General features: G+C 41.7%; 1 protein-coding gene across 1 annotated transcript; it reads right to left on the bottom strand.

Moving 5' to 3' along the window:
• Window positions 1–209: 209 nt before the first annotated feature.
• On the bottom strand, window positions 210–26,710 carry LOC143885006 (protein transport protein SEC16A homolog). The gene is made up of 13 exons (XM_077388941.1): window positions 24,459–26,710; window positions 23,980–24,300; window positions 15,014–15,142; window positions 14,809–14,931; window positions 14,101–14,256; window positions 13,805–13,930; window positions 13,578–13,712; window positions 3,240–3,367; window positions 2,742–2,853; window positions 2,335–2,652; window positions 1,703–1,837; window positions 1,290–1,588; window positions 210–1,160 (listed from the first exon to the last, which is right to left on the bottom strand). Exons 1-13 carry the CDS (start codon window positions 26,139–26,141, stop codon window positions 629–631), a joined length of 4,197 nt encoding a protein of 1,398 aa, XP_077245056.1. The 5' UTR covers window positions 26,142–26,710; the 3' UTR covers window positions 210–628.

Here is a 26,710-nt window from a genome sequence, read left to right as displayed (position 1 = left end):
GATAATGATGTTGAAATAGGAAATTCTTAAGTTCTTAAAACCATTTTCCATGATTTCTTTTATCAATCCTCTGATACTTGAAGATGCATGAGATCGGTGAATCTAGTCTATAATCAATTCGACTTCTGATTTGGGAAAAGTAAATGCAATCACATTCCTATAAGAACAGCAATTCAACTGGATTTAAAGTGCCTGAAATCAGTTAGATCAAACAGAAACTCTCGCTTTCCCGGTGCTAGCAACAGACTCGGAAAGCAAGAAAAAAAAATCTTATTTTGCAATCAGTAAAATATGCTTTCCCGATGGAAAAGCAATGCTCTATCATTTTCTTTACGCTCTTCCCAGCTTCTTCAAGAGCCACTTTAAAACAATATATACTGTCTCCAATAAATCAACAAATGAACTGTACAATGTGTGCCCATATGTTCTTGTTGGCTTGTAAATGGATGCAGCCCACTTACATAGGAGGGCAACTCCCCAGGCACCTGGATATTAAAGATACAGGAAACGAATAGAGCAATGCATTTCATCAAAGAGCAATACTCCCACAAAGTTTCCTATCCAAAATAAAACTCCTTTCCCAATCATGGGGGAGAAGTTGCTGAGATTTACAATTTGCTGCGGGGGCTCAGAGCTCAACTTCGTGAAGGTCATCGCCAAAACTGCCAGAATTCATTGGCAAAGATGTGTTGTTAGGACGCATTAATGAAGGTACAATGGGCATAAAGGTTGCCTGTGGCATGCCTAACACCTCTCCCGATGGTTTTACTTCTGTAGTTTTATTATTGAACAAATCTGTGTAATTTCCACTCCATGAGGCTGCCCTAGAACGAGCGGAAAGGGCGCCATTGCCATTTTGCAACCCCGCCATTCCCTTGTTCCCAACTGGGGTGATGTTATTCATGCTTGGAAACCTTTGCATGGGTGAAGATGATGATGGGTCTGATGAAAATGGTGAATCCTTCTGCATTGATGTAGAAGGGTCTTCATTAGCTGTTTCTTCTTGAATGCTTTCTGTTGAGTCTAATGTTTGCTCAAACGAGGCTGCGGGGGTTGGAACGAAAAATTTGGCAGCGCCCATAGGTTTGGGAGCTGGAACAGATGGTGACTGGAATAAGTTTGTTGGAGTTCCCCCACCTTTGTTGAAGGTGTCAACATACCTGCAAGAAAGTCAGCAATGGGTTTATTAATTTATTTAGCCACGATTTCAATCCTAAATAAAATAGAATATTTAATTGTTGAGAGAGAGAGAGAGAGAGAGAGAGAGAGAGAGAGAGAATTGAATTTACCTCGATCGTAAGCCCATTCGGCCACGAGCAGAGAATTGGTTTGTGGTGGGTGGGATTGGTGGAATGCCAGAACTATGTTCCAAGGGATTTGGACTTTGAGTTTGCGGGCCTCCATTAGCAGGCAAATTTTGGCTTTTGAAGGCACTGTTCATGTTATAATCTAACGAACCATTTTGAAGAGACGCAGCAGTCGGAGGGGGTGGTAAGGCCGGTTCTTCAGCTGGAGGTTCAGCACCTTCCTCCACCCATCTCTTAAGCCTTTCATCGTAATAGAATTTGTTTGTTTCACCCAATTTCGCCTATAAAGAATGCAGAAAACATAAGAAAGATTAAAGCAAACTACCCATTAACCAAAAACCTAGACTACAAGATAGGATTACTTAAGTCTAAATGGAACTTGTACATTTATTTACCTGGTGATCTGTCCGAGATCTTGAGACCCACCCCATGGTCTTCTGGAGGAGTTGTGAACCGATGCGACCAAAGCGAGATGGTCCACCTGCCATGGATGCTTTACCTCGTGCATCACCTTCCTTTGACGCATCCATCTGATCCCATGTGAAGTAAATGATAATCAACAATTTTACAAGAGGATATAGGGTCTACAAATAAAATTATTGTATACATACATGCATTTGTGAGGACAGCATGAGAAGACTAAGGGACTGTTTGGATACATGGATTTTAGAATCCAGGTTTTAGTTTGAAAGCGGTGTAAAATTTTGGATTTTACAATCCATTATCCTAGATTTTAAGTAAGAAATCTAGGTTTTAGGAATCTCTCCCCCATCCTGAGATTTCTAAAACCTGGAAACACGGGACGATCTCCTACTCTCTGACTCAAACGGAAAGAAGGGTAAGAAATCAGAAAACGACGGGCGGTCACCTTCTTCTCTCATCTCTCATCCATGATTTTGAGGAAATCCAAGATTCTAAAATCTGTGAATCCAAAAGGCCCCTATGTAATCAAGAAAGAACGGCAATCACTCATACGGACTTGAATCACACCATACAGTGGGAATTATTTATTGAAAAATATATCCACCTGTTTTGGGGTTCTAGCGAAATCTGGCTCTGAAATGCTTCTACTGTGCATTGCCATTCTATTGCCGTCAACCGTCCAATCACTTATGGGTTCCATTGATGCTGATGGCATCAAAGATGACATGGCCATCGTTGACTGGCTATTTGCTACCTTCGCGGGCATTGAGAAGTTGTCATGGTCATTACTTGGAAAGTTGCTCTGTGATGTTGATGGTGTAGGCAGTGGCGGGGCACCCATCATACGGTGAATGGATCTATCAATAGATGTGAATAACTTACCCACCAGTTTTGCGGGGGCTAAATTTGTGCTGTATCCACCCTGAAAATGGAGAATCCACAGGAAATTGATATCATATAGTCCAAACTGAAAATCGTTTCCAAGATTGGATTTGGCAACTTAGAGGATACCTGCTGGTGGGTTCGAATGCGCTCCTCAAGGGATGATAGCAATGACTTCCATGATTCTACTTGCGGATCATGGCCAGAGCTTTTCAGTGCCCTCAATGTTGCTTGACAGTACCTGAATTTACAGTGCTAGTTAAGAAAACAGAGGTTTTAAATTTCGACCGAAATACCGAAATTTCGTATATGTCAGTTGGGACAGAAATTAGAATCACCAAAATCCGAAATTTCGGCCAGAGTCCAAAATTTCGGCAAAATTTCAGAGATTTCGGTAATTTCTTCGGCTGAAATTTCTGGAAAATGTGTTTTTTTTTTTTTTTTTTTTGAAGTTTTTTTTAAAATAGCCAAAATTTCGGTAATTTCGGCACATTAATGAAATTTAGTTTTTTTTTACCAAACTTCGGCCGAAATTTCGGTTTCGGACAATACAGCGGAAACATTAACCGAAATTTAAATCCTTGAAGAAAAGACAAGGTCAAGAGAGATGCGAATAATGCTAGTTACCTCAAAGAATCAGAAACTTTTCCAACTTCTGCCAGCATATGAGCATAGATTATCTTATATGGTAGAAATGGTAGTAAGATAAACTGAGAATTCCCAATTGCCTTTGAATATTCATAGAATTCAGTCCTCTGCCAAGAAAATCAATAGTCCAAATCAGTAAAAAAATATTTTATAGTGAATACTAAAAGTAGATGCAAAATAATTATGCCTGTGAATATTGAGAAATTGAAAATGAGAGAGACTTAGTGTAAGATACAAAAGAGCTTTGGATTCAAGCTGAGGCAATAGATGAGAAGACTGGTGAAAACCGAGTGAACATTACTCACAGAACACGCTGTAAGCTGCAGAATTTCAATTTTTATACATTCAAAGTCTGTACGACATGGTAATTAAATTAACACATATGTAATGTACCCCATCATCCAATAGAAAATGGTACATTCCTCTAGAATGAGCCGTTAATAAAGTCTCAAAACTGCGCAATTGTTTTATTTTAAATACAAAGCTTTAGTGGTAAATAGGAACTATACAATTAAAAGAATGGAAACTAATTGTACTCCTCAGAGCACTAGTCCACCATTATTCTCTTAGAGAAAATCAAGGAACCCATGACTTATATGATGGGACCCATCCAGGTTTTTTGGAATTCAGAACCTTTCTCCCTGCTGACTTCCGCAAGACTTAAATGCTAGCATCAGTACTGTACCACATTTTGGCCTAAGAAACCCTTCCAACCCCATCCCCACCTTTTCGTTTCTTCTTTCTCCCCATACAGGTCCTTAAAATCCATTACATGATTTTTTTTTAATGGAAAATTCCAAGACATGTTTGAGGCCGTTTATAGGCATGATCATCCCCCAGCTAGGGAAGCCATAGTTTTTGTCCCGAAATTCATTAAAAAGTTCGACAGTTCTCCATAGCCTCATCCTTTATCGTCCATGTACTACCACTAGGTAATCAGCATTGAAAAAGGCACCGACAAATGATTTTGTTTCGAGACCTTGTAATCTTCTTGTCTAGCATGTGTGCAATCTTCTCCTATGGCTTATTGGGTATGGAAATGTTCACTGCAACAGTCTCGGATCGAGTGAAATCTTTCACCTTAAAACATGTATAGATTGACAACATTGACTGTGGAGGAGACATACAAGAGTAGTATTTTGGAGATGAACTTCACGGGGCCATCAGAGGCTAAGGTTTTTATAGTCCATGGAGACACACCTCTTTGAAGAAAGGAAAACGATATGAAGCCACGCTTGCTTTAGGATTGCAACAAACAGCCATCCCAAGGTCGCCAAGTGTTCCCAAGTAGGGTTATGTTCGGTTGGAGGACAGAAGTTTCCCAACAATACCATTTCTCCCAAGGCAGCTATTCGAGCCTGATGCCTATATTGCCTACCTATGCCCCGGCATAGGGTGCTCCAGCTACGCATTACTCAGCTATAAGGTGTCACCCGGTTCAAGGTAAACACCTGAGTCAACTGTAAATCCGTCCGTTTATATCAATGCGCAATAATGATAAAGAAAAGGAAGAGAAAAGTTTACAAACAAATAAGATGGATACAAGTTATGCATTGGAATGAAAGGCAATTCCGAATCAACTTTGTCTATGAACAAGGCTGCTATAAGTAATGCAACTCTGAATCTCATGGAGAGTTCGATCCTGGCTCAGGATGAACGTTGGCGGCGCCTACCATCATTGTCAATGTGACCAGAGTCAAACACTGCCGTTGACCAGGGATTGTGTGCCCTAGTAGGGGAAAACAAAGGCCCGATAATAACCGAGTGAATATGAGTGGAAGAGATTCACCGGATTTCTTTCCAGGTAGCTAGTTGAATGTTCCCGCTGCAGCTCCTTTTATTCTTTCTTTTCTTTTTTTATGGAAATAATCAAACTGACTCTGATTCCGCTAAAGAGCTCCTTCTTGCACAAACCTCCGTGATATGATATTGATCCGGCAGCTTAATCTCCTCGGGCTCAACTGAGACAGTCTCTAACGCCCAAGGTCCTTTGTGGAAAATTCTATCTGCAGGAAGGCCTTCAGCCTCTATATGCCAGATGTGTCACTCCCTATAATAATGATGTCATCCACATAATGATGTCATCTACATAGACTATGAGGTCATGCCCAGCATCAGAACGGCAACTAAAAACAGAGTGGTCAACTAAGGATTGATTCATGCTAAATCGCATGATAGCATCACTGAATCTCCTAAACCACGCTCTAGGAGATTGTTTGAGCCCATATAACAATTTTCGAAATCTACACACCGAGGAGGACATCTCCCCCAAAGCAACAGGCACAGGAGGTTGCAACATAAAGACCTCCTCAGTCAGGTCACCAAGGATAAAGGCATTCTTGACATCAAGTTGACATAAAGGCCAGCCTCGGTTGACAGCGAGGGAGATAAATACTCTCAAAGACGAAATTTTGGCAACTGGGGAGAAAGTCTCTGTGTACTCAACGCCATATGTCTATGTATACCCCTTGGAAACTAAGCGAGCCTTAAGGCGCTCAACGGTCCCATCTGGCAAGTATTTGATGACGAATACCCAACGGCAGCAAACTGGCTGAGCACCATGAGGTAGGGGGACCAAATCCCAAGTATGATTGGCCTGAAAAGCGGTCATCTCAACATCTATAGCAGCATACCAACCGGGGTGAGCAAGAGCCTCGGGTACAAACCTGAGCAAAGAAACAGAAGACAAATACAAAACAAAGCTACAAAACGAGGTGGTGTGATGATCATAAGGTACAATAGATGAAATCGGATGTGCAGTGCTACAGGAACGCATACGGGAAGCAATAGGAGAATCTAAAGTGACTGTAGGAGAGAAAAGAAGAGATACCTGGGAAGGAGGTGAGATCTCCCGCTGAGAAGACGATGCCTCAGGCTGAAATGGAGGGAGAAGTCGTGGTATCTGATCGGGCCTCTGACGTTGGTGATATACCTTCAGGGGAGCTGAAGAAGCTGGTGGAGGAGTAGGAGGCACCTACAATGGACGAGGAGTAGGAGGAACCAAATGCACTTGCAATGGAGAATGAGAGAACTCTACAGAATCATGCAAAATAGGAAGATGGAGAGGAACCTGAGAATCGGGCAAAACAAGACTGCAATCAGCAAGAGCAGTAAAGAATGAGACAGGCTCAAAGAAGGTGGCCTTTGCGGAAATAGAGGCTCCGCAGCCGAGGGCTATAACAGCGATAACCCTTCTGGGTGTGAGAGTACCCCAGAAAGACACCGCTCTGCCCGAGGAGCCAACTTATCTAAAGCCTGGTCAGAGGTGAACAAAATAAACACAACCAAATACTTGAGGAGTGACGGGAAAGGGCTCCCCCTGAGGATGTAAAACAAAGAAACGGGACGTACTGTCTAAAACAGAAGGAGCCAATTGGCCAAGAAACAAGATGTAAGAAAGGCATCGCTCCAATAGAGTTGAGGAACCCACATTTGAAAGAGAAGGGTGCGGACCATAGCAAGACGGTATCGCAGTTTCATCTCGACAACACCATTTTGCTGAGAGGTGTAGGCGCAAGAGGACTGATGGACAATGCCATGGGTGGATAAAAAGTCACGAAAGGCAGCAAAGAAGTACTCCCTAGCATTATCAGTGAGAAAATATTTAAGAGTACCATCATATTGTGTAGTGATCTCAGTATGAAATGTGCGGAAAGCTTTAAAGACTTCTGATCGGTCTTTAAGTCGAAATAACCAGGTCATACAGGAGAAATCATCCACAAAAACGACAAAGTATCGATCGCCAGAAAGAGACGGGGTCCGAGAGGGACCCAATATATTAGAATGCACTAACTCAAAAGGAGCGGAGATTCGATTGAGAACTCGGGATGGAAAGGACACACGACGGTGCGTCCCAAGTTCTCATGATTCACACTGGAAAGAAGAAACATGACTGGGAATAAAGGATGACTGCTGAAGCTTTTGTAGTGAGGGATGACCTAGACGACAACGCCACTGATAAGGATTGACTGATGTATGTAAAACAACAGAACAAGGAATATCTAGGCGATAGAGACCATCCACCACTCGACTAGAACCAATCTTCGTCCTAGTCGATAGATCCTGAAAAACATAATAAGAGAAGAAAGAGACAGAACAGTAAGGATGCTTTGTAATTTGGCCATTTAAAAAAAAAAAGATGCTTTGTAATTTGGCTAACAGAAAGTAAATTAAACAGGGATTGAGGAACACAAAGTACCGAGGATAAGGGCAAACTGGAGTGAGGGGAAATAGTACCTATACCAGATATAGGTGCAGTGGTCCCTTCGGCCAGAGTACCAGTATTTGAGTTAGAGTGAAGGGGCTGAAAAGAACTAAGGGAGGCAGAGTTCCCCGTCATATGGTTGGAGGCCCCTGAATCAATATTCCAATAGCCGGAGGTAGTAAGAAGAGAAGTCGACAAACTATTGTACTGGACAGGGGGCAGAGTAGGTGCTCGGCAGTGCGCACGCAGTCACAAAACTCATCATAGTCAACCCTAGAGAGAAGGAAACAATCATCATGTGCTACGGAACCAGCGAAGGAGGATGTAGAGGCACCAAGGAGGCTGATGTGAGCAGAGTGGGGGGGCGAGGCCCTGTAGGTAAGGTATAACACGTAGCCACAGTATGCCCTGTTGTCTGACAATGAGTGTAGTAAGGGCATCCACACCCACCAGCGACATGTCTGCCTGTAGAATTACGGCCACGAACACGGCCGTGACGACCTAAATCTCTAGCAAAGCAACCATCGCCACGACCAGAATGGTCACCACCAATATACGCGCCAAGGATAGAGGTACCAATAGAAGAGACACTAGACCCATGAAGCCGCATACAGCACGGAGCACAAGGGAGGACCCCGGTAAGGGATGGAATGGACCCGTCAAATGGACGGAAGTCATCTGTGGGAAAGCAGCTTCCACAGAAGATGAATAACTAGAGACGGAAGTCGAAGATGAAGGAGGCAATCCGATAGTATGAGTGGAACTAACATGAGAAGCCATGATGAAGAATGAGAGAAAACTCTAAACCACAATGACGGTGGAGGAAGAGAGGAGACGAATCACGCAACGGGCCCGATCATGATACAGCGGCTCCGAGATGAAATCAGAGACATAGTAGAATGAGACATGTAATCACTAGCCAAGAGGAGAATAGAGGCTAGGAGATGAAATCGGAGGCACAACATTTCACTTAGACATTTAAGCAAACACATAGTGTGCAAGAAGAAGAGAGACAATCAACATAGATCGAAGCCGTGGAAATGGATAAAAAAATGACCTATGATGATTTCGGCCATTGAAGAGAAGGGGTGTAGGACTAGGAGAGGAGGTTTAAGGAGTCAAGAGAGTAGAAAAATTAGGGTTTAAACAAGAGGAAGATTGAAAAAGGGGTTTGGGGGTGTCGGATGTGGTGGTGGAGGAAGGGTAGTGGATTACGACACTCTTAGAGAGGAGGAGAGGGGTGGTGGGCTTATGCCGGGGATTGAGGGATGGAGAGGATAGGGTTTAGGGTGGGAGAGGGATGGCGAGTGGTGGAGGACGTCTGGTGGTGGAGGAGGAGATCGGTAGTGGACTTACGGCGTGTGCAAAGGGGCGAGGGAGTGAGAGGGATGGAAGCAGCATGGAGAAGGGAGGTGGCGGAGGTCGTTTTCGAGCAGCAGAAGGTGGCGAGAGAATGGGAGTTGGCAGGGACAGCAAGGAGGTGGGAGAGGTGAAGAAGAGGAAGAAAGGAGAACAATGGTGGTCCTTAGGGAACCAAACCCTAGGGCTCTGATACCATGTTACAAGAGAAGAATGAAGAGAGAATTTGTGAGTTAGAGAGTTACTCCCCCTCATTTATGTATTTATATAACAAGAACAAGAGTACATAGACCATATGGCCCTTAGGCTCATATACACTTCTAACAAATATGATGTTGTATACGTGGCAAAATATGGAGGGCTATTAGGGACCTACTTGACAGAGGTGTCTTTGTAGCAAGTCCCATAAAGAAAATCTGGGAGCATGCAAAAATATTTGATTCATACAATGGCAGAAATATTCCATCTTCAAAAGCTTATATACAATAAATCCATAATTCCCATGGAGCATGTGGAATTGGTAAAGGAGTGTAAAGACTGGCAATTTGGAGTGGAGTTTGGATGCTTGGAAAATTTGGAAAAGATTCATTATTTCCATATATCCACTCATGTACTTAACCGATATTGTTTTTTTTTTTCACGAGTGCCAATATCTCTGTAGTGGCTGAAGTGTTCTCCCACCACGATGAAGTGCGTGATGTTCTTCTCTCAACAAACATTCAGGCAGATAAAATCAAGCCCCACTAAAACAGGAATCCATCTTGAAGTTGGAATTTTCCTTCGAATCATCTCCCTCCAAACATCTTTGCAGCACATGACCAAACTTGCAAACTTCTTGTAGACATCTTTGAAGAAATCAAATCCCACAACTTCAATCACTCGAGAATCAATGACAGGATCAGAACATGTACACTTGAAGAAATGTGAGGATAGAGTTTCCATTGGGAATTAAAATATCTGAGATCCTCACGATCATAGTAGAAGATAAAGTCATGATGGATTGGTTAATGCCACCAATACCTTCGCATTTGGTGGATGAGTTCTCCAAGAGTTGGGTTGCTTGTTTTGTAGAGACAATTTGGATTTTGGAAACAACAAAACAACCATATATTTCGAGGCATGGAGATCGTTCTTGGATGGGTTGTTCTTTGGGCAAATATCAACATACTATCACAAGAGGTATCATATTTGAAGCTACTGAGATCGTTGCATGTCTATGTCTAGATCCATACTCTATTGTTAGTGGGAGTGCCAAACGGATCTGCCCTCTAATTAAAGTTATAAGATTAAATTTTCGAAATTCCTTGGGGAGCAGGGATGGGAGGCACCATTAGATATCATAATGATAAGACTAGAATAACATAACCAAGGTCGCCGGGCTTCAAAGAATCAAAATGAGGAAAATATTCCAGTGCTAAGACAAGGAATTGTTTGAGCATTTTCAAGGCCTGAGAGGGAGAGAGGGAACCCATTCAGAACCACGCCCCCCCCCCCCCCCCCCCCCCCCCCCGAAAAAAAAAAAAAAAACCCACAAAAAAAAAAAAGTAAAACATAATAAATAATAATAAACTCTTTTCTCCCAAACACACAACTTCCTCCCTTTTCGCTTCTCCTCATGACGGTCCTCACGATATGTAACGTGTTCACAGACTGTTTAATAGCATAAAAAAGGCATGTAATATGAAAATAAACCCCTTAATAGTTTAAGCAGTTTTATGTGCAAAAAAAATAAAAAATGCATAAAGAGACTCCTAAGGGCGAAAAATAGACGTAACAGATATAAATGGCATGTTTGGATGTAGTTATTTTTTGCTCAGAAAAGTTTTTCCTTAAAAATGAGTTTTCCAGGGTTTAGTTACCTCATTAAAGAGATTTTTTTTAATTCTCAGCATAAACTTTATGCAAAAAACATTGGAAGAAGAACACCCATTCAGACCTGAAATTTTGGTTTCCGAGGAAACTAAAGTCCCTATTAATCGGGATTAGAATTCCAACGGTGAGTTTTGTTCCAGTCTTATCTTCATCCCTTCTCCAAGTTCCCATGGCTCTCTTCTCCGAGTTTAGGTTTCCAACGGACAGATTTATTTCCCGTCTTATCTCCATCCCTTCTCCAAGCGGCCAAAGCTCTCTTCTCCAATTGCGGCTAAAACATAGCCTTCTCAAATGCCATAGTTCAGCAGCAAGCTTTGCCTTGAGTATAGCTGCAACAGTGCCAGAACAGTGCCAGCCACGGCGGAATCACACGACCAAAATCCGTTTCCTTCACGTCTCAAAGATTATCATCTTGTCGATGCAAGGCTAATCGGCATTAAATCAAACTCCCAAATTTGGCAGCTCAATGGAAGGTTAAGGCAAGCAAGAAATGCTTTGTTTCTTCCTGTACTGAGAACACAAAACTCGCACGATGTGGTTTCTGCAGCCTTTAATAAGCTGGTAACATGTAGAGCTCTCTCTCTCTCTCTCTCTCTCTCTCTCTCTCTCTCACACACACACACACACACAAAGCTTGCTTAAAAATCTATTTTCTGCTGGAGACATCATTCTCTGTGACAGGTATTTGAAAAGCTTACCGCTTGTTAGAGTACACTCTAGAACCCCATGTTCTTGGCGGAACCCCATGTTTTTGGCTGAATACTCCAAGAAGACCGAAAAACAGAGCTTTTCTCCTCTCTTGTGATTCATTGTTGCCAACATTCTTCAAAAGGTCACGGTCCTCGTAGTTTAAGGCTTTTAGCAATCTGGACAAAACCCAACTCGAGAGGCTCCATTGAATTGACAATATCACTAATTTCTCCGCCTAGCCTTGCAGGTAACCATTATAGAGAAGAGTGGGTTTCAGCAATGTTTTTTTTAGGGTTGGAAGATTGCAAATAAGATGAGAAAAGTTGAAGCTACAAATATGATGAGAAACCAGAAATGGGCGGAGAAAAGTTGGAAGATGAAAGTTGAGAGTGAAAGAGCAATAATTGATGAAAGTTCAGGGAGCAATAATTTTTTTCGGGGTTGAAAGATTACAAATCACCAATTAATACAAAATTAGAATGTCACTTTTTACGAACGTCTCGCCCTTCTTTTCCCCAAAACAAAACCCTCTTCTTTAGAAAAACTCTTCACATGACCGTTCATCGCCTCTGCAAGAACAACAAACCAGAGAAGCGGGAGCATGAGAAGCACCAGCCTCGTCGCTATCTCACGTTCTGAAGAAACCATCAATCGCTCGTCCGTTGACGTCTGGCGCAACGGGAATTCAGCCACCTCTTCGTCCACGTTCTCAAGGAAGCCACTGGGACCAGAGAAACAAGTTTCATTCGAAACCGTGAAACAAGCGTTGGATGCCCAACCACCACTAGCCCAAGCCTGAGCCTACAAAGAATGAAACGAGGAGATGTGGCAGTGGGAAGAGAAGACGGTGGTGTTTCGTTTGGGGATTTCGTCGAGCATAAGGCCTACACCGGAGTACATTTACAGCCTTCTGAAGATCTTGTAAACCAGCCACATTCTAAAATCATGGATCCACTACCTAGTGCCACCAACCTTCCTGCAACAACCAGCCACGGTTGTATTGAAACTTTTCACGTTTCTTTTAATGGGTTCCTTCTTGACAGGTCAACCACCTTGTAGGGAACTTAACCGGGTAGAACTCACCCTAAAAGCTAGCCGTTAGAGAGAGGGTGCCCATTCCCTTATAACCCATCCCCATCTCCATCACTTTACTGATGTGGGACTATTTGCTTTTGCGTGGAACCCCAACAATCTCCCCCTCCACGCGGAAGCAACGTGGACAATCTCGCCCGTCCACACGGCGGCAACGTGGGAACCACGAGATACTATGCCGGCGTTTCTGAGATCTTCCCCGAGGGACATTCCCACCCTCGAAGGCAAACCGGGGTTACCACGCCCTGAGCTCTGATACCATTTGTAGGGAACTTAACCGCGTAGAACTCACCCCTAAAAGCTAGCCGATAGAGGGAGGGTGCCCATTCCCTTATAACCCATCCCATCTCCATCACTTTACCGATGTGAGACTATTTGCTTTTGCGTGGAACCCCAACACACCTGAAGCATTTCTAAGAACATTCCAAGTGGCCAAAAGTGTTGAAGAAAGAACGTTACCCATGATTGAATACATGTGAATAGAGAGAAGTAGCATGCACAATACATTCGTTACGCTATAGATTAAAAGAAGTTTTCCCGTTAAAAGTTAGAATGCCACTTTCTATTGAACTTTTTATGCAAATCCAATTAACCACACAGTTTTACACCATGGTGAATGGGAAGAACACAACTAATGCTAGTCAAAGACAATCAAATTTCGGCAATTCGGGTTAATAGATAATTTTCATGAAAATGCTATCCAACATCAGCCAAAGTCAAACTATAGAATTTAAAATTCTAGAAAATCGATGAATGTGGACCAAAAGGTAGAAAACAGTTCAGGAAAAAATCCATCAAAAAACTTTCCAAGAAAGCTTTAATTCCAAGAAAAAACTTCCTGCACATGAAAACATGACCAAAAAGTTCAAATGGTGATAAATATTTTTTTTATATACTTAACATGTCACTGAACTTCAAGAGTGCAGTGCTCACTTTCGAACCACTTTGGTGCAAGGATTGACCCGAATGCCAGAACTACTCACAAACGATAAGAATAAGAAGCATAAGGTAAGACTAACTCCAGCATATACCAATAACCAATATCTCTTAACTTCTTGGAGAAACAGAAAATATGAAAGACAAATGGAAGCAGTGGTGACCTGAATAGCATCAGGACTAGCATATGTTCTTGGGTATTTCCAGTGGTCTGCACCCACAAGACACAGTCTCGCACTGTTAGAATATGACTCAAAGTTTGCTTCAGCAACCAAGTAGCAGGTGTGGGCAGCAGTAATCTGCAAGATAAATCTCGTGTCAGACCGCTGCCCCATGGTTCAGGATAAACATCTAGGGAAAAAAAATTGAATGAAATAATAGATATACAGACCTCCCCTCTGTGCTTATATAGACAATCTCCGAGATTAATAATTACAAGTTCATCATCTTTTGTTCTGTTTGCAGTTATGATGGCCAGATTCTCTTGCCAATCATCCAGCATGCCATTAGGACAATCCTATACATAGTGTAAAAAACATAATATGAGTTCATTGAAGTATCAATATTATGAAGGAAAGATTGAAATTTTCATGATTCAAGGTTCTAAGTTGATAAATAACTAAGGCTCCACGTGGGTTGCCAGCCAATCACAAGTTTGAGTAGAAAAAAATCACGTAGGTAGATCACCTGTGTAGGCTGTTGTGATGTATTTATGACATCAACTGAGCTGTCTGCAGAGAACACATCCTCGTGTTGCCCTGCAATCAATAGGCATAATGTCCGAAGGGGTGATCCAGATACAAACTGGCAATGTGCCATTTGCTTCACAGTGTCAACATAAAACTGCAAATCAATAACAAAGAGAAGTCAGTTTCATGTAAAATATCATGAAAAGCCTTTTTTATTCCATCACATGCATCCACCTAACAATAACATTCAGAAAAAACAGAAAGATTAAGGGCCGTTTGTATACTCGGATTTTAGAATCTTGGATTTCCTCAAAATCCTGTATGGGAGACAAGAGAAGGAGACTGTCTGTTTCGCTATCTTTAGAATCTTGGATTTTAAGTAAGAAATCCAGGTTCTAGAAATCTCTCCTCCATCCTGAGATTTCTAAAACCTGGAAAAGTGGGATGATCTTATACTCTCTTGCTGACGGAAAGAAGGGTGAGAAATCAGAAAACGACGGCTGGTCTCCTTCTCTCATCTCCCATCTACGACTTTGAAGAAATCCAAGATTCTCAAGCCGCGTATCCAAACGGACCCTAAGAGAGAAAGAAATTACAAAAATATTCACAGAAACAATAGCAAAAATTCAAAGAAATCATAGATAGAAACCTCTAAATAAAATACGGATATGACTGGCATGAAAAAGCAAAAGAAAGAGGCACAAACCTTCTCGCCAAGTTGTGTTGCGAGAAGAAGAGCAGGACTCCATAACTGACCTTCTTGTGCACATTGGAGAGCCTCTTTCCTTCGACCAGAAACAAGAAGGTTCTGTACCTCAACGGCAGTTGCCTAAAACAAATGTTGTATATATTACTATTTTAAATCCATGTTTATTTACAGGAAAGAAGCTTGCACCAAAAATATGACATACTCGAATCTGCCCTTCAGATGGTAAGTTCTTCATACAATGACTGAAGGTACCATACTCACTCAATTGAGCACCATTCCTTCTAGCAGAGGCAAAAAGCTTAACAACATCTGATTCTGGACTCTTCGTTTCCTGTTGGAAAGAATGAATAAGATACATGAAGAAAAGACTGGTAAAAATATAAGTAAATCTCCAAGACACAAACGGGAGAGTGGGAAGAAGAATTTACGCACACACATTTGAGAGTATCCATATGTTTTACCTTAAAACCCAGCTCAGAAATCACTCACAGACATCCAGCTACTTCCAAGTATGGGTCAAACAGCAATAAGGATTTAATTCTACGAGCGCAAGAATGGATCTTAATAAGCTATGATCATAAAAAAAAATTAATGAAATTATAAATATGGATGATATTTCTTAGAGTATGAAGATCTCACCATTGGATCATCTTGGTGGAAAATTAGGAAAGTAGGTTAGATGAGACAACCTAAATAAATTAGGATATTTGATTTGGTGGAGAATTGAGGTAGGTAGGCTTGATTAGGTAACTAGATTAGATTTAGATTACCTCGTTCTTATCTCTTTCTATGTTTATCCTTTTGAGTGTTCTATTTAAACACTCTTGATGTTCATTGTAATTCATTCAATATTAGTGCAATTTCTTATCTCTTTCTATGTTTATCCTGTGTTCTATTTAAACACTGTTTATGTTCATTGTAATTCATTCAATATTAGTGTAATTTCTAAATTTATCAATATTAAAAAAAAAAGGTTGCTCCATTGTGACTTGGTGGTCACTGGTTCGAGTCACGGAAACAGCCTCTCTGCAAAGCAGGGGTAAGGCTGCATACAGCTAGCCCTCCCCAGACCCCGCAATGGCGGGGGCCTCGTGCACTGGGCTGCCCTTTTAAAAAAAAGGCAACTCCCTGTTTTACTTAAAAATGGAATTGCATCAGCACCAGACGCGGAGAGGAGGTTTTCAACTCCTGGCAAGCCTAACACATTGTTATCTCCATATCATAGGTATCACTCAGATAGAACTCAACAATTGGATCCGAAGGACTTTTGAACACTCTTCTTTTGATATACCCATGCTCAAGTGATCAAGTCAATGGCCATATCTGACTAAGCAACCTCCAATCCAATAATTAATGAACCGAGATTTTTTTTAGAGTAGGTAAGCTGGGGTTGAACCTGCGACGTCAAGGTTGAGATGCAAAGTCTCAACCGAGATTTTTTATTGTGTGTGGGCATAAATTCCAGTACATAGGATGATCCAAGCCGTTCATTTGTTCGGCCACAACATAAATAGGCTGTACCCTGTAAATCATCCCCATAAGATGATCTTCACTGTCCGATCTATAGAGATTTCCATAATGTGCAGTCTATCTACAGATCGGAGGGTTTTATTTTGAATGGAAAAACTAAAAGAAGAGTAGAAAAGAGATGATCCTAGCCCTCCAATCTATATACCCTTCTTGACGTCCCTACTATGCAAAATCAGCCTAAAACTGCTGGACTCTTTCAGTAATTCGAGTTAGCTATGACAAAAAATAAATTAATGTTTGGATTTGCTCTAACGATCATTCCACCCCTCATATGCTACGAAATATGGAGAGAAATATGTAGAAGATGGATGGAAGGCTTGAGCAAATCCATTAATATGGTCATTAAGGATGTCATCGACTGGTGCAACTCGCTAGCTAAGTCCTTGCCTACATCTAATTGCTCTGAATGGGAAGCTTGGGCTCTTAGCAAAATAAAAATCATTCCTAAGCCGCAAAACTGCCCAAAGGCTTTTCAAGTGTGACTTGGGTAAAGCCAAGGAAAGGTGAGCTAAAGCTTAATTCAGATGGGGCGTACAAAGGTAATCCTGGTGCAGCTGGTGGCGGAGGAGTTCTGAGAAACCATAATGGAAAAGTAGTTTTCGCTTTTTCTCATTATTAAATCATTGGTACTAACGTGCAGGCAGAAGCTAGAAGCATGTTGGATGGTGTTAGATATTGCAAAGTTTTTGGCTTAGTGAATATATGGATGGAATCTGACAGTAAAGTGTGAATCGACCTTATCAATGATAAGAAAGAACCTCCTTGGTCCATTAAATTTTATTGGCAGGAGCTGATTTCACCTATGTTGGAGCTGAAGCCGTGGATCTCTCATGCTTACAGAGAAGCAAATCAAGTTGCAGACTGCCAGGCTCTTTGGCCAATCTGATTGTGAAAGTCAAAGTAATAAAGTTTTAGATGTTGGAAGGATCTACCGGCTAGATCTAGGGGTACTGTTAGATGTGATGCTTTGGGAATTCCTAGCATTCGTTGTAAATCTAGTTTTATCTTGAGTTTGGAGGTTAGGTGGTATGTCCCCCTCTTGTAAAACTTTTTACGTATTAATAAAATTTAAGGTTCCCACCCGGGTTGGAGGTTAGGTGGTATGTCCCCCTCTTGTAACACTTTTTACATATTAATAAAATTTAAGGTGCCCACCCGGGTTCCTAGATAAATTCCGGGCTTACGAAAAAAGTAAGCCCCCCTGTACATTTTGAAAAATACTGCGACTTTACGACCTTAACATATAAAATCTCTTAATGGACCAAGATCACTTCACAGAAAATATAGAGTTATCACCATGACAATCATATAATCCATGTTCACAACTAAGAATTGGCGAAAACTCCATAAAGAAAAAACACAGACTATAGACCACTAGTATGTATCAGGTTCGGACAATTAAGATACAATATGATTATATCTACGAAGTTCAACATCGAGTGTGGGAATCAACTCCAGGACCCCGCAAAGACAAAAGTAACATTACTCATATGGCTCATTATTATCCATCCATAACCAGCAATGCGACTCTCAGTTTCATTTGCATGAATACATTGAAGTTACCAAGATTTAGCCTTAACAAAGCCACTCATTTGACAAATGGTTAAGCTAAATGACTTTTAAGCAACCTTGGAAAGGGCATTTCAGAAACTTCCACAATAGTTTTGGTTTGTGAATCACGACACTAAAGGGCTGTTCGTTTAAGATTATGACAACTGATTGTGAGTGCGTGAGAGAGAGAGAGAGAGAGAGTTCCCTCCCACATGAAAATTATATATATATATGAGAAAACGGTTCCTACACATATGTGTAGATAACACTAGCTTAAAATACAGTCGGGGCCACATTATTTGGGTGATCCAAACCATTCATTTTTAAGGCCCTCACATAGATAGGGTGTCCACAAAAAATCAGATCCATAGGATCATCCTAACCATTCGAACTGTGGAGGCAAAAAATGGACTAATTTGTGAAGGTTTAAAGACATCCATTTTACCTCCACAAATCGTAGGGTTGGGATGATCCTATGGATCTGATTTTTTGTAGACACCCTATCTATGTGAGGGCCTTTAAAATGGATGGCTTGGATCACCCAAACAATGTGGGCCCCCATTGTATTTTAAGCTAGTGTGTAGAGAACTCTCTACACATGTGTAGGAACCGTTTTCTCTCTCTCTCTCTCTCTCTCTCTCTCTCTCTCTCTCTCTCTCTCTCTCTCTATATATATATATATATATATATATATATAAATATATATATATATGAGGAAAAGGATTGTACGCTCAAGCGTACCAAGCTTATGGTACGCTCGAGTGCCCAATCACATGTGGGCCCACTTTGTTAGGATGATCCAAAGCATTCATTTGAAAGGCCCTTACATAGATGGGGTGTGTACCAAAAATCAGTTCCATATGATCATACTAACCCATCCATTTGTGGAGGTCAAAATGGACAGACAATGTGTGTCCACAAATCTGCCCATTTTTGCCCTCCACTTTTGGAAGGGTTAGGATGATTCAATGGAGCTGATTTTTGGTACACACCCTATTTATGATAGGGCCTTGCAAATGAATGCTTTGGATCACCACAAAAAAATGTGGGACCCATGTGATTGGGCACTCGAGCGTACCATAAGCTTGGTACGCTCGAGTGTACAATCCTTTTCCTCTATATATATATATATATATATATATATATATATATATATATGGGATTTGCTAGCGTCCATTGCAGAAGGCATTTTGTGGATGGGCTGTTGCATGTGAGAGTAGCCACAGAGGCTCACTTTTCAGCAGATTTTGTCTTCATTCATGAGGTGGCTGCTCTCACATGCAACAGCCCATCCGCAAAATGCCTTCTGCGATGGACGCTAGCAAATCCCATGATATATATATTACAATGACAATTATACCCTTAATAAGAGTAAATATGTCTGACACTCCCCCTCAAGCTAGAATGTATATATCATACATTCCTACCTTGTTACAAGCATCCTTTAACTTAGCAGGCCCTAATGGTTTGGTGAATACATCTGCAAGCTGGTCTGTTGATCGAGTAAACATGGTGTATATTTCACCTGTTTGAATTCTCTGACGAATGAAGTGCCAGTCCACTTCGATATGTTTGGTTCGCTCATGGAAAACTGGGTTGGTAGCGATATGAATTGCATGTTTGTTATCACAATACAACTATGCTGGACCTAAAGATGAAAGACCAATCTCTGATAGGAAGGAGCATAACCAAATCAGTTCTCCACTCGTATAAGACATAGCTCTGTATTCTGCTTCCGCACTAGATTTAGATACAATATCTTCCTTCTTACTTCTTACTTCTCCAAGACAGCATATCACCTCCAACAAAGGTATAGTATCTAGTAGGGGTGCAAGTTTGGCCCTGTCAGCCCTGACCCACCCTGAGCCCAAACAGGGTCAGGGCTGGATTTTCCAACCCTGAGGGCGGGTCAGGGTTCATTTTTTTAGACCCTGACTCAGGTCGGGTCGGGTTCCGGGTTAATGCCTCAGGTACCCTGACCCGGCCCGACTCTAAGTTTTCTATTATAGAATTGAACCATCTATGCATGTTTCTTTTGCTAATGTTTTCTATTATCTTGGATTGGTGTTTCTTTAGATTATTATTATTATTAATTGTCTCTGTTGCCCGACATGTTGTTGAATTCATATTGTCTTATTTTGTTCCCTTTCTCTGTTTATTGATCATTTTGTTCTATATGATAAGTGGTTACTTTATTTTTGGCACTGTTAACAGGTATTTGAACTAGGGTCAATTAGGGCCGGCCGGACCCGGCCCAGGCCAATCAGGGCCAATCAGGGCGGGGGCGGGCACTGAGCCATGTATGGCGGGCCATGGGTTGAGGTTTTTCAACCCTGACTCAGGGTCAGGGCAGGTCAGGGCCGAGATAATGGGATCCACGGTTGGGCTAGGGTTTTGAAAAACCCGACCCTGTTGCAGCCCCAGTATCCAGTTGTGAACCTCGGAAACCATACCTAATCTGCATCAATAAACACCTCTACTCTCTCATGACCATTTTTCTTGAAACACAAGCCTTTCCCTGGTGTACCCTTCAAGTACCTGACATGCTTCCATTTTTCTCGACTAACCACTCCTACATCAAATGAGATATCACCACGAGTGTCTGTCAAATAAATCAACTTTCCAACCAACCTCCTGTATCAACCAGGATCATCTAACAGGTCTCCTTGATTTGGAAGGAGTTTTACATTCGCATCCATAGGCGTAGAGGCTGGTTTTATCCCCGTAGAACCTGTCTCCTCTAATATATACAATGTATACTTTCTCTGTGACAAAGACAGTCCATAACGAGGGTGTGCTACCTCGACTCCAAGGAAGTATCTGAGAGGACCCAAGTCTTTAGTGGAAAACTCTTCCTGGAGGAAAGTCTTTAATCTCTGTATGTCGCTTTTGTCATTTCCCGTTATCACAATACCATCCACGTATACTATCAGGAAAATATATCCAGCAGTGGACTGGTAGCTAAAAACAGAGTGATCAACAGCACACTACTTCATGCCAAATCGTAAGACTGCATCACTGAACCTTCCAAATCATGCCCTCGGAGATTGTTTCAGCCCATAAATTGCTTTCCGAAGATGACAAACTGAGGAGGTTGCTCCATACATACCTCCTTGGTAAGATCGTCGTGAAGGAAGACATTATTAACATCCAGATGATAGAGTGGCCAGCCACGGTTAACAGATATGGAGATTAGAACACGGGCGGAAGGTATCTTGGCCACATGTGAGAATGCCTCCTGATAATCCACCCAAAATGTCTGAGTATATCCTTTGGCCACAAGGAGCGCTTTGAGACATTCAATGGTCTCATCAGACAGGTACTTAATAGTAAAGACCCATCGACACCCAACCGAATGTCCTCCGGATGGAAGAGAAACAAGTTGCCACGTGTTATTAGAATGAAGGGCGGCGATCTCGGCATCCATGGCAGCCCGCCAACCAGGATGAGCAAGAGCATCTGAAAATATCTTAGGCACAGAAATAGAAGACACACTAGAAACAAATGATCGAAACGAAAGTGAGAGATGCTCATAAGAAACAAACTGTAAAACAGGGTGTGCAGTAGTGCGAGAGTGGGTGCGGGAAGCAGTAGGAGAATCAGATACAGGAGAAGTATCTGATTGAGAATCATCCGATTGAGGAAGAGGATCGGCGGGCAAAGATGATGTCTCGGCATAGGGAAGAACAATCTGGCGTGATCCACGAGTGTAAACTTTCAGCTTAGAGGTAGGAGTGCCCGCTGGAGTCTCTGTAGTAGTCGTCGCTGGAGGGGTCGCTCGAGGAGTCTCCAGAGGACTCGACTGCGGCAGAAGTAGCAGACAGAACATCTCAACTAGAGTGGAATCAGGATTAGAAAAATAAGGAGTATCCTCGAAGAAAGTGACATCTGTAGAAATAAAGGTTTTCCGCAGCCTAGGACTATAACACTAATATCTTTTTTAAGTACGAGAGTAACCCAAAAAGATACATTTCTCCACTCAAGGATCCCGTTTGTCAAGTCCAGGAGCTAATTTGTGAATAAAACAAGTACATGCAAAGACACGAGGGCAAATTAATCACCTAATGGATATAAGATAGAGTATGTTGTCTGGTAAGACAGGACAGAAGAAGAGAGACGATTCCCTAAGAAGCAAGCAGTGAGAGTTGCATCACCCCAATATACCTTGGGTACGTGCATCTGGAACGTGATGGTACGAGTCATATCTAATAAATACCGTATTTTCCTCTCAGCAACCCCATTTTGCTGCGAAGTATATGCACAGGAAGATTGATGTATGATGCTATGAGAATCAAGAAATTGATTAAAACCATTACAGTTATAGAAATATTCTTTGGCATTATCAGTACGCAAACAAGAAATAGAGCATTTAAATTGATTACCAATTTCAAAATAAAAGGTACGAAATGCATTAAAGACTTCAGACAAATCTTTGAGCAAAAACAACCATGTAGCGCGTGAATAGTCATCAACAAATATAACAAAATACCTAAAACCATATAAAGAGATAGTACGTGAAGGACCCCATATATCTGAAGGAATAAGTTCAAAAGGACGCGACACAAGATGAATACCACGCAAAGGGAAGGACATTCGATGGGGTTTTCCCAACTCACAAGACTCACAAGAAAACGACTCAACGGAACTAGACACAAAGGGTGATTTTCTAAGCTTCTCTGCAGGAGAATGACCCAAACGATAGTGCCACCGATAGCTACCAACAGAGGTCTGAAGCGCAACACCAGCACGGGTCGGATCAAGATAGTACAAGCCATCAATCTCACGGCCCAAACCAATCATCGTCCCAGTCTTCAGATCCTGAAAGGTACAGTAAGAAGGAAAGAAAGAAACGGGACAGTTTGGAGATTTTGTCAATTGACTCACAGATAACAAACTAACAGGAAATGAAGGAACACAAAGAACCGAAGATAAATAAAGGCCACTATAGATGGATACCACACCGGAGACAAGAATTGTAGGTCCATCTGCTAATGTAACAATATGGGGGGTCCTAGAGGGATCTAACTAGAAAGACGAAAGAAAATTAAAATTACCAATCATGTGATGAGATGCCCCTAAATCAATGGGCCATGATCCAGAAGCAGAACCAGAAAGAAAACAGGACGATCTACCTGGTTGGGCAAATGTGGCAGTGGACTGCTTGCCTTTGTCACGTAGGCGTACGAGTTCCTCGTATTCAGCACCATTGACAACCAATGAGTCAGTAGAGGTCGATGTAGCAGGGGCAGAACTATCAGAGGTAGCAACGGAAGCAAGAGGGTGGGAAGGGCGAGACCCACGTCCACGGCCTCCCCCTGAATCAAAGCCAAAGAAAAAAACAAAAGGAGGGTAAGTGGGGCGGTGGCATAAGAGGAGGAAACCACCCGAGGGGAGGGGGTGCTGTTGTTGATCGAGAGAGGAAGGGATGAGGAAACCAAGAGGGGGGAGCCACATCGACTCCCTAGGGTTTTTCCCTTCTTTCTTTTTTTTTGTTGTGTTTTTTTTTTTTTTTTTGAGGGAACAGTAACCCTAGGGCTCTGATACCATGTTGAAGTAGAGGTTGAATACAAAATGAGAGAAAGATTGAGAATGAGGAAGAGAATGAGAGAGGTAACTCACCTCTCACCAATATGATATATACATATATACATGACAATACAAGGTTAGGGTTATACTGGTGAAATGACCATTATACCCTCAGACTAAGACGATATATCTAACAAAATGAAATCATGATGAGACCGAACTATCAAATTTAAAAAAGAACACTAAATTATGCTCGCACCCAATAATCTAAAACGATCGATGATAATCCAAATCAAGGGAAATTGCATGAGCACTTCTAACAAATAAACAATAGTTAGGTAAAAGATGTATCGAGCCATTGGCAAAAGCCAAGAAGAGCAGGAAATAAAATAATCAGCTGAGGCTAACAACAAAATAAAATAATGGGCGCTTCCAAAAGCCTCTATTTTATGAAAACATTAAGCTCCAGCATGTTTAAGTATATTACAGAGAATAGGAAGATATATACAGATCTGAAATGAAAACAAGATATATCAACGGAGAAAATATGTTGCATTTTACCTGTAATGTTGGGTTAACAGCAAAAGGCGATCGAAGTTTTCCATAATGCTCATAAGATATTTTCAACAAAGAAAAAAGCAACCTCAATTGTTCTGCCTTTCTGAAATCCATGTTTGTAGATCCACAGCTTGCAATCCTCTCATCAATCCATTTATTTAATTCTTTAGTTGCAACATTCCCACCGACAAGTGGTCCAGAAAAGGCTTGCTGGCACAAAGCATGGAAGTAACTGAAAGCACCACAGCCATTATTTGCAGCATCAGTTTTGTCAGTGACAACTTCCATCAAGTTGAGAATTGAAACTGAGCGTCCGACAGGGTCCTTCAAATAAATGACAGATTGTTGAGACCATATCGTGGAAGCAATAGCATCATCAAAAAGTTTACTATCACAAACTGTAACAAGTTCACAACATCTAAGACAATTAAAAAAAATCATATCAATAAGGAAATTGGAGTTAAATGGGCTTGGAGACTCACCTGGCTTCCATAAGCCGAGCTTGTGCCAAATGAACTGTTATCTTTCATGACTACAAGTTTTCCACCAAATCCAAATGTAACCAAAGCATGCGGAGGATGACCTGCCGATGACCTCCCTTCAGTAGAAGCATAAGAAAACTGATTATAAGAAGCATTTCCAGTCTGAAATGGCTGCTGGGAATAGTTTATTGGTTTCTGATTGCTATGGTAATCATGGGAGAAATGTGTCTGTTGGCTCTGTTCAACCTGTGTCGGGTTAAACTGATACAAATTCGCTGTAGAAGCAAAGCTTTGGAATCCAGTCCCAGCATTCTTGTTGTGATAGTTATGATTTGCATTCCCATACAAAGAAACATTATCCATGGCCTTGAAACCCTGTTGGTCTATGTAGCTATTTACATGCTCTGATGAAGCATACATGTTCCCCATCTGCTGGTTCCCTGTGAAGGCAGCTACAACCCCACTCTGAGTGACCGGCTCGGGTTCCCACATATTCTGCGGAGTATAGTTATCTGCGGACCCAGTCCAACCCCCACCTTGGCCTTGCAAATTATGCTGAGAGAACTCGCTGTATAGACTATGATCTTTGTCCGAAAAGAAACCAGCCGAATAAGAATTTTCGTTTTGAGTTTGCTTGTCAAGAGCTGTACTTCCCGTTTGAGTGGTCTGAGTATAAGATTCCAACGAGCGCCATTCTTGGGCAATTGTGTCATAGTACCAACCAGGGTACTGAGGATCAAACACCATATTTGATGGGTACTCAGTGCTCCCTTGGGAAGCCTGGTTCCAGTTAGACACACTACCAGTAGTGCAATTATCAGCTACGGTTCCCACAAGTGACTGGGTAGTTTGCTGCAGATAAGAAATCTCCGACCTCTGGCTCGAAATAACATCCTCACCAGATGACTGTGCCTTATCTTGAAAGGCCTCTTGGGTATTTTCTGTTACACCAAAGCCATCCAATTGATACCATTGCCCAGAATTTTGATCATACTTCCACCCTGGATAGAGATTTTCCCAATACTGACTGCTATTCAAATCCTGCCCATCTGTAGTCTTTTCCCCGAATGCTCCACTAGCATGACTATCTTGATTTTCCGAGGAATTGAAAGACGTCGCCAAATCAGCTACTTGATTTCTTACAATACTAGCATGATTAGGGTTAGACTCAGCCTTCGGGAATTGATCCAATGACCTGTCCTCCAACTCGGTGAAGAAGTCTGAATATGACCCAAATCCTCTTTCGTCATGTCGGGCTGAATCTGCATTGAATGCACTCCATTGCACCTCCTTAACGTTCGTACCCCCACTAGATCCACTGCTGTTGCTTGTCGTGGAATCTGAGGCTAAATCCGTAGTATTCATGGCATCATTAGATGGATCAAAAGCTAACGAATTATCAGATACTAAAGAAATGCTCTCTTCCTCAACCAAAATGTCCTTCTCTTGTGCCTCCATTGATGGCAAGATCACACTTTCAGAATCAAACCCCCTGTTACCAGAATCTTCCACGACCGTATGCTCATCCCCCAGGCTCAGATTTGCAAAAGCTTTTGCCTCGTCAGATTCAACACCTTCCATTAAAACCTTACTAGATTCTGCAATTCCAAAATCATCATCAACGAGCTTATCGAAAAAGTCCTCGTCCGTCTGATCCTCCACCTGAAATGGAGGAGTTGCCATCTAATACAGAAGAAAACCCTAACCCTAAAGCCTAAGATCTCCCTCTACCACCACCTAGAATCCGATCCAAGCCGAATCCATGAAAATTCAAAACAATTAACCGATTTCTTTCTCGCAAAACTGAATACCTGCAAAATTCGATCTAATCGATGCCGCAAATTCTTCCCATATTACCAAAATCTCCTTTCCATCCGTACCAGAAAATCCAGATCTAAAACCAAATCCAAAAAAACAAAATCCTAACGAGTCGAACGGATCTACAATCCCAGCAACAAAATTAGGGTTTTCACACCGAAAGCTCGAACAAAGCAAAATCTAAGGATTCTCAGAATTCAAAAACCATAAGACCACAAAAAGGACACCTAAAAATTGCAAATTTCGCCCTAAAATTCAATACCTTCGATTGATTAAGGAAACAACGATGAAAATCGAAGACTTTTACAGATGAAATTGTAGGATTTCGGAGAGAGAGCGCGCGAGAATAAACTCGAAGCAGAGAACAAACCCTTGATTTCGCCCCAGCCGACATAAAACCAAAGCCACGTTTTTTCTTCAATTTTGTTTTGGGT

The sequence above is a fragment of the Tasmannia lanceolata genome, unplaced genomic scaffold, assembly GCF_043159265.1.
Source record: "Tasmannia lanceolata isolate RefF3 unplaced genomic scaffold, GAP_Taslan_0.1 ptg000008l, whole genome shotgun sequence".
NCBI classification, from domain to species: domain Eukaryota; kingdom Viridiplantae; phylum Streptophyta; class Magnoliopsida; order Canellales; family Winteraceae; genus Tasmannia; species Tasmannia lanceolata.
This window is presented reverse-complemented; position numbering and strand designations above follow the sequence as displayed.

Coding starts and splice junctions, on each gene's coding strand:
- LOC143885006 (XM_077388941.1), bottom strand. CDS start 26,141: ATGGCAACTCCTCCATTTCAGGTGGAGGATCAGACGGACGAGGACTTT. Junction 13,713..13,804: donor TATATAAGCACAGAGGGGAG/GTCTGTATATCT, acceptor TTTATCTTGCAG/ATTACTGCTGCCCACACCTG. Junction 2,653..2,741: donor GCATTCGAACCCACCAGCAG/GTATCCTCTAAG, acceptor CTCCATTTTCAG/GGTGGATACAGCACAAATTT.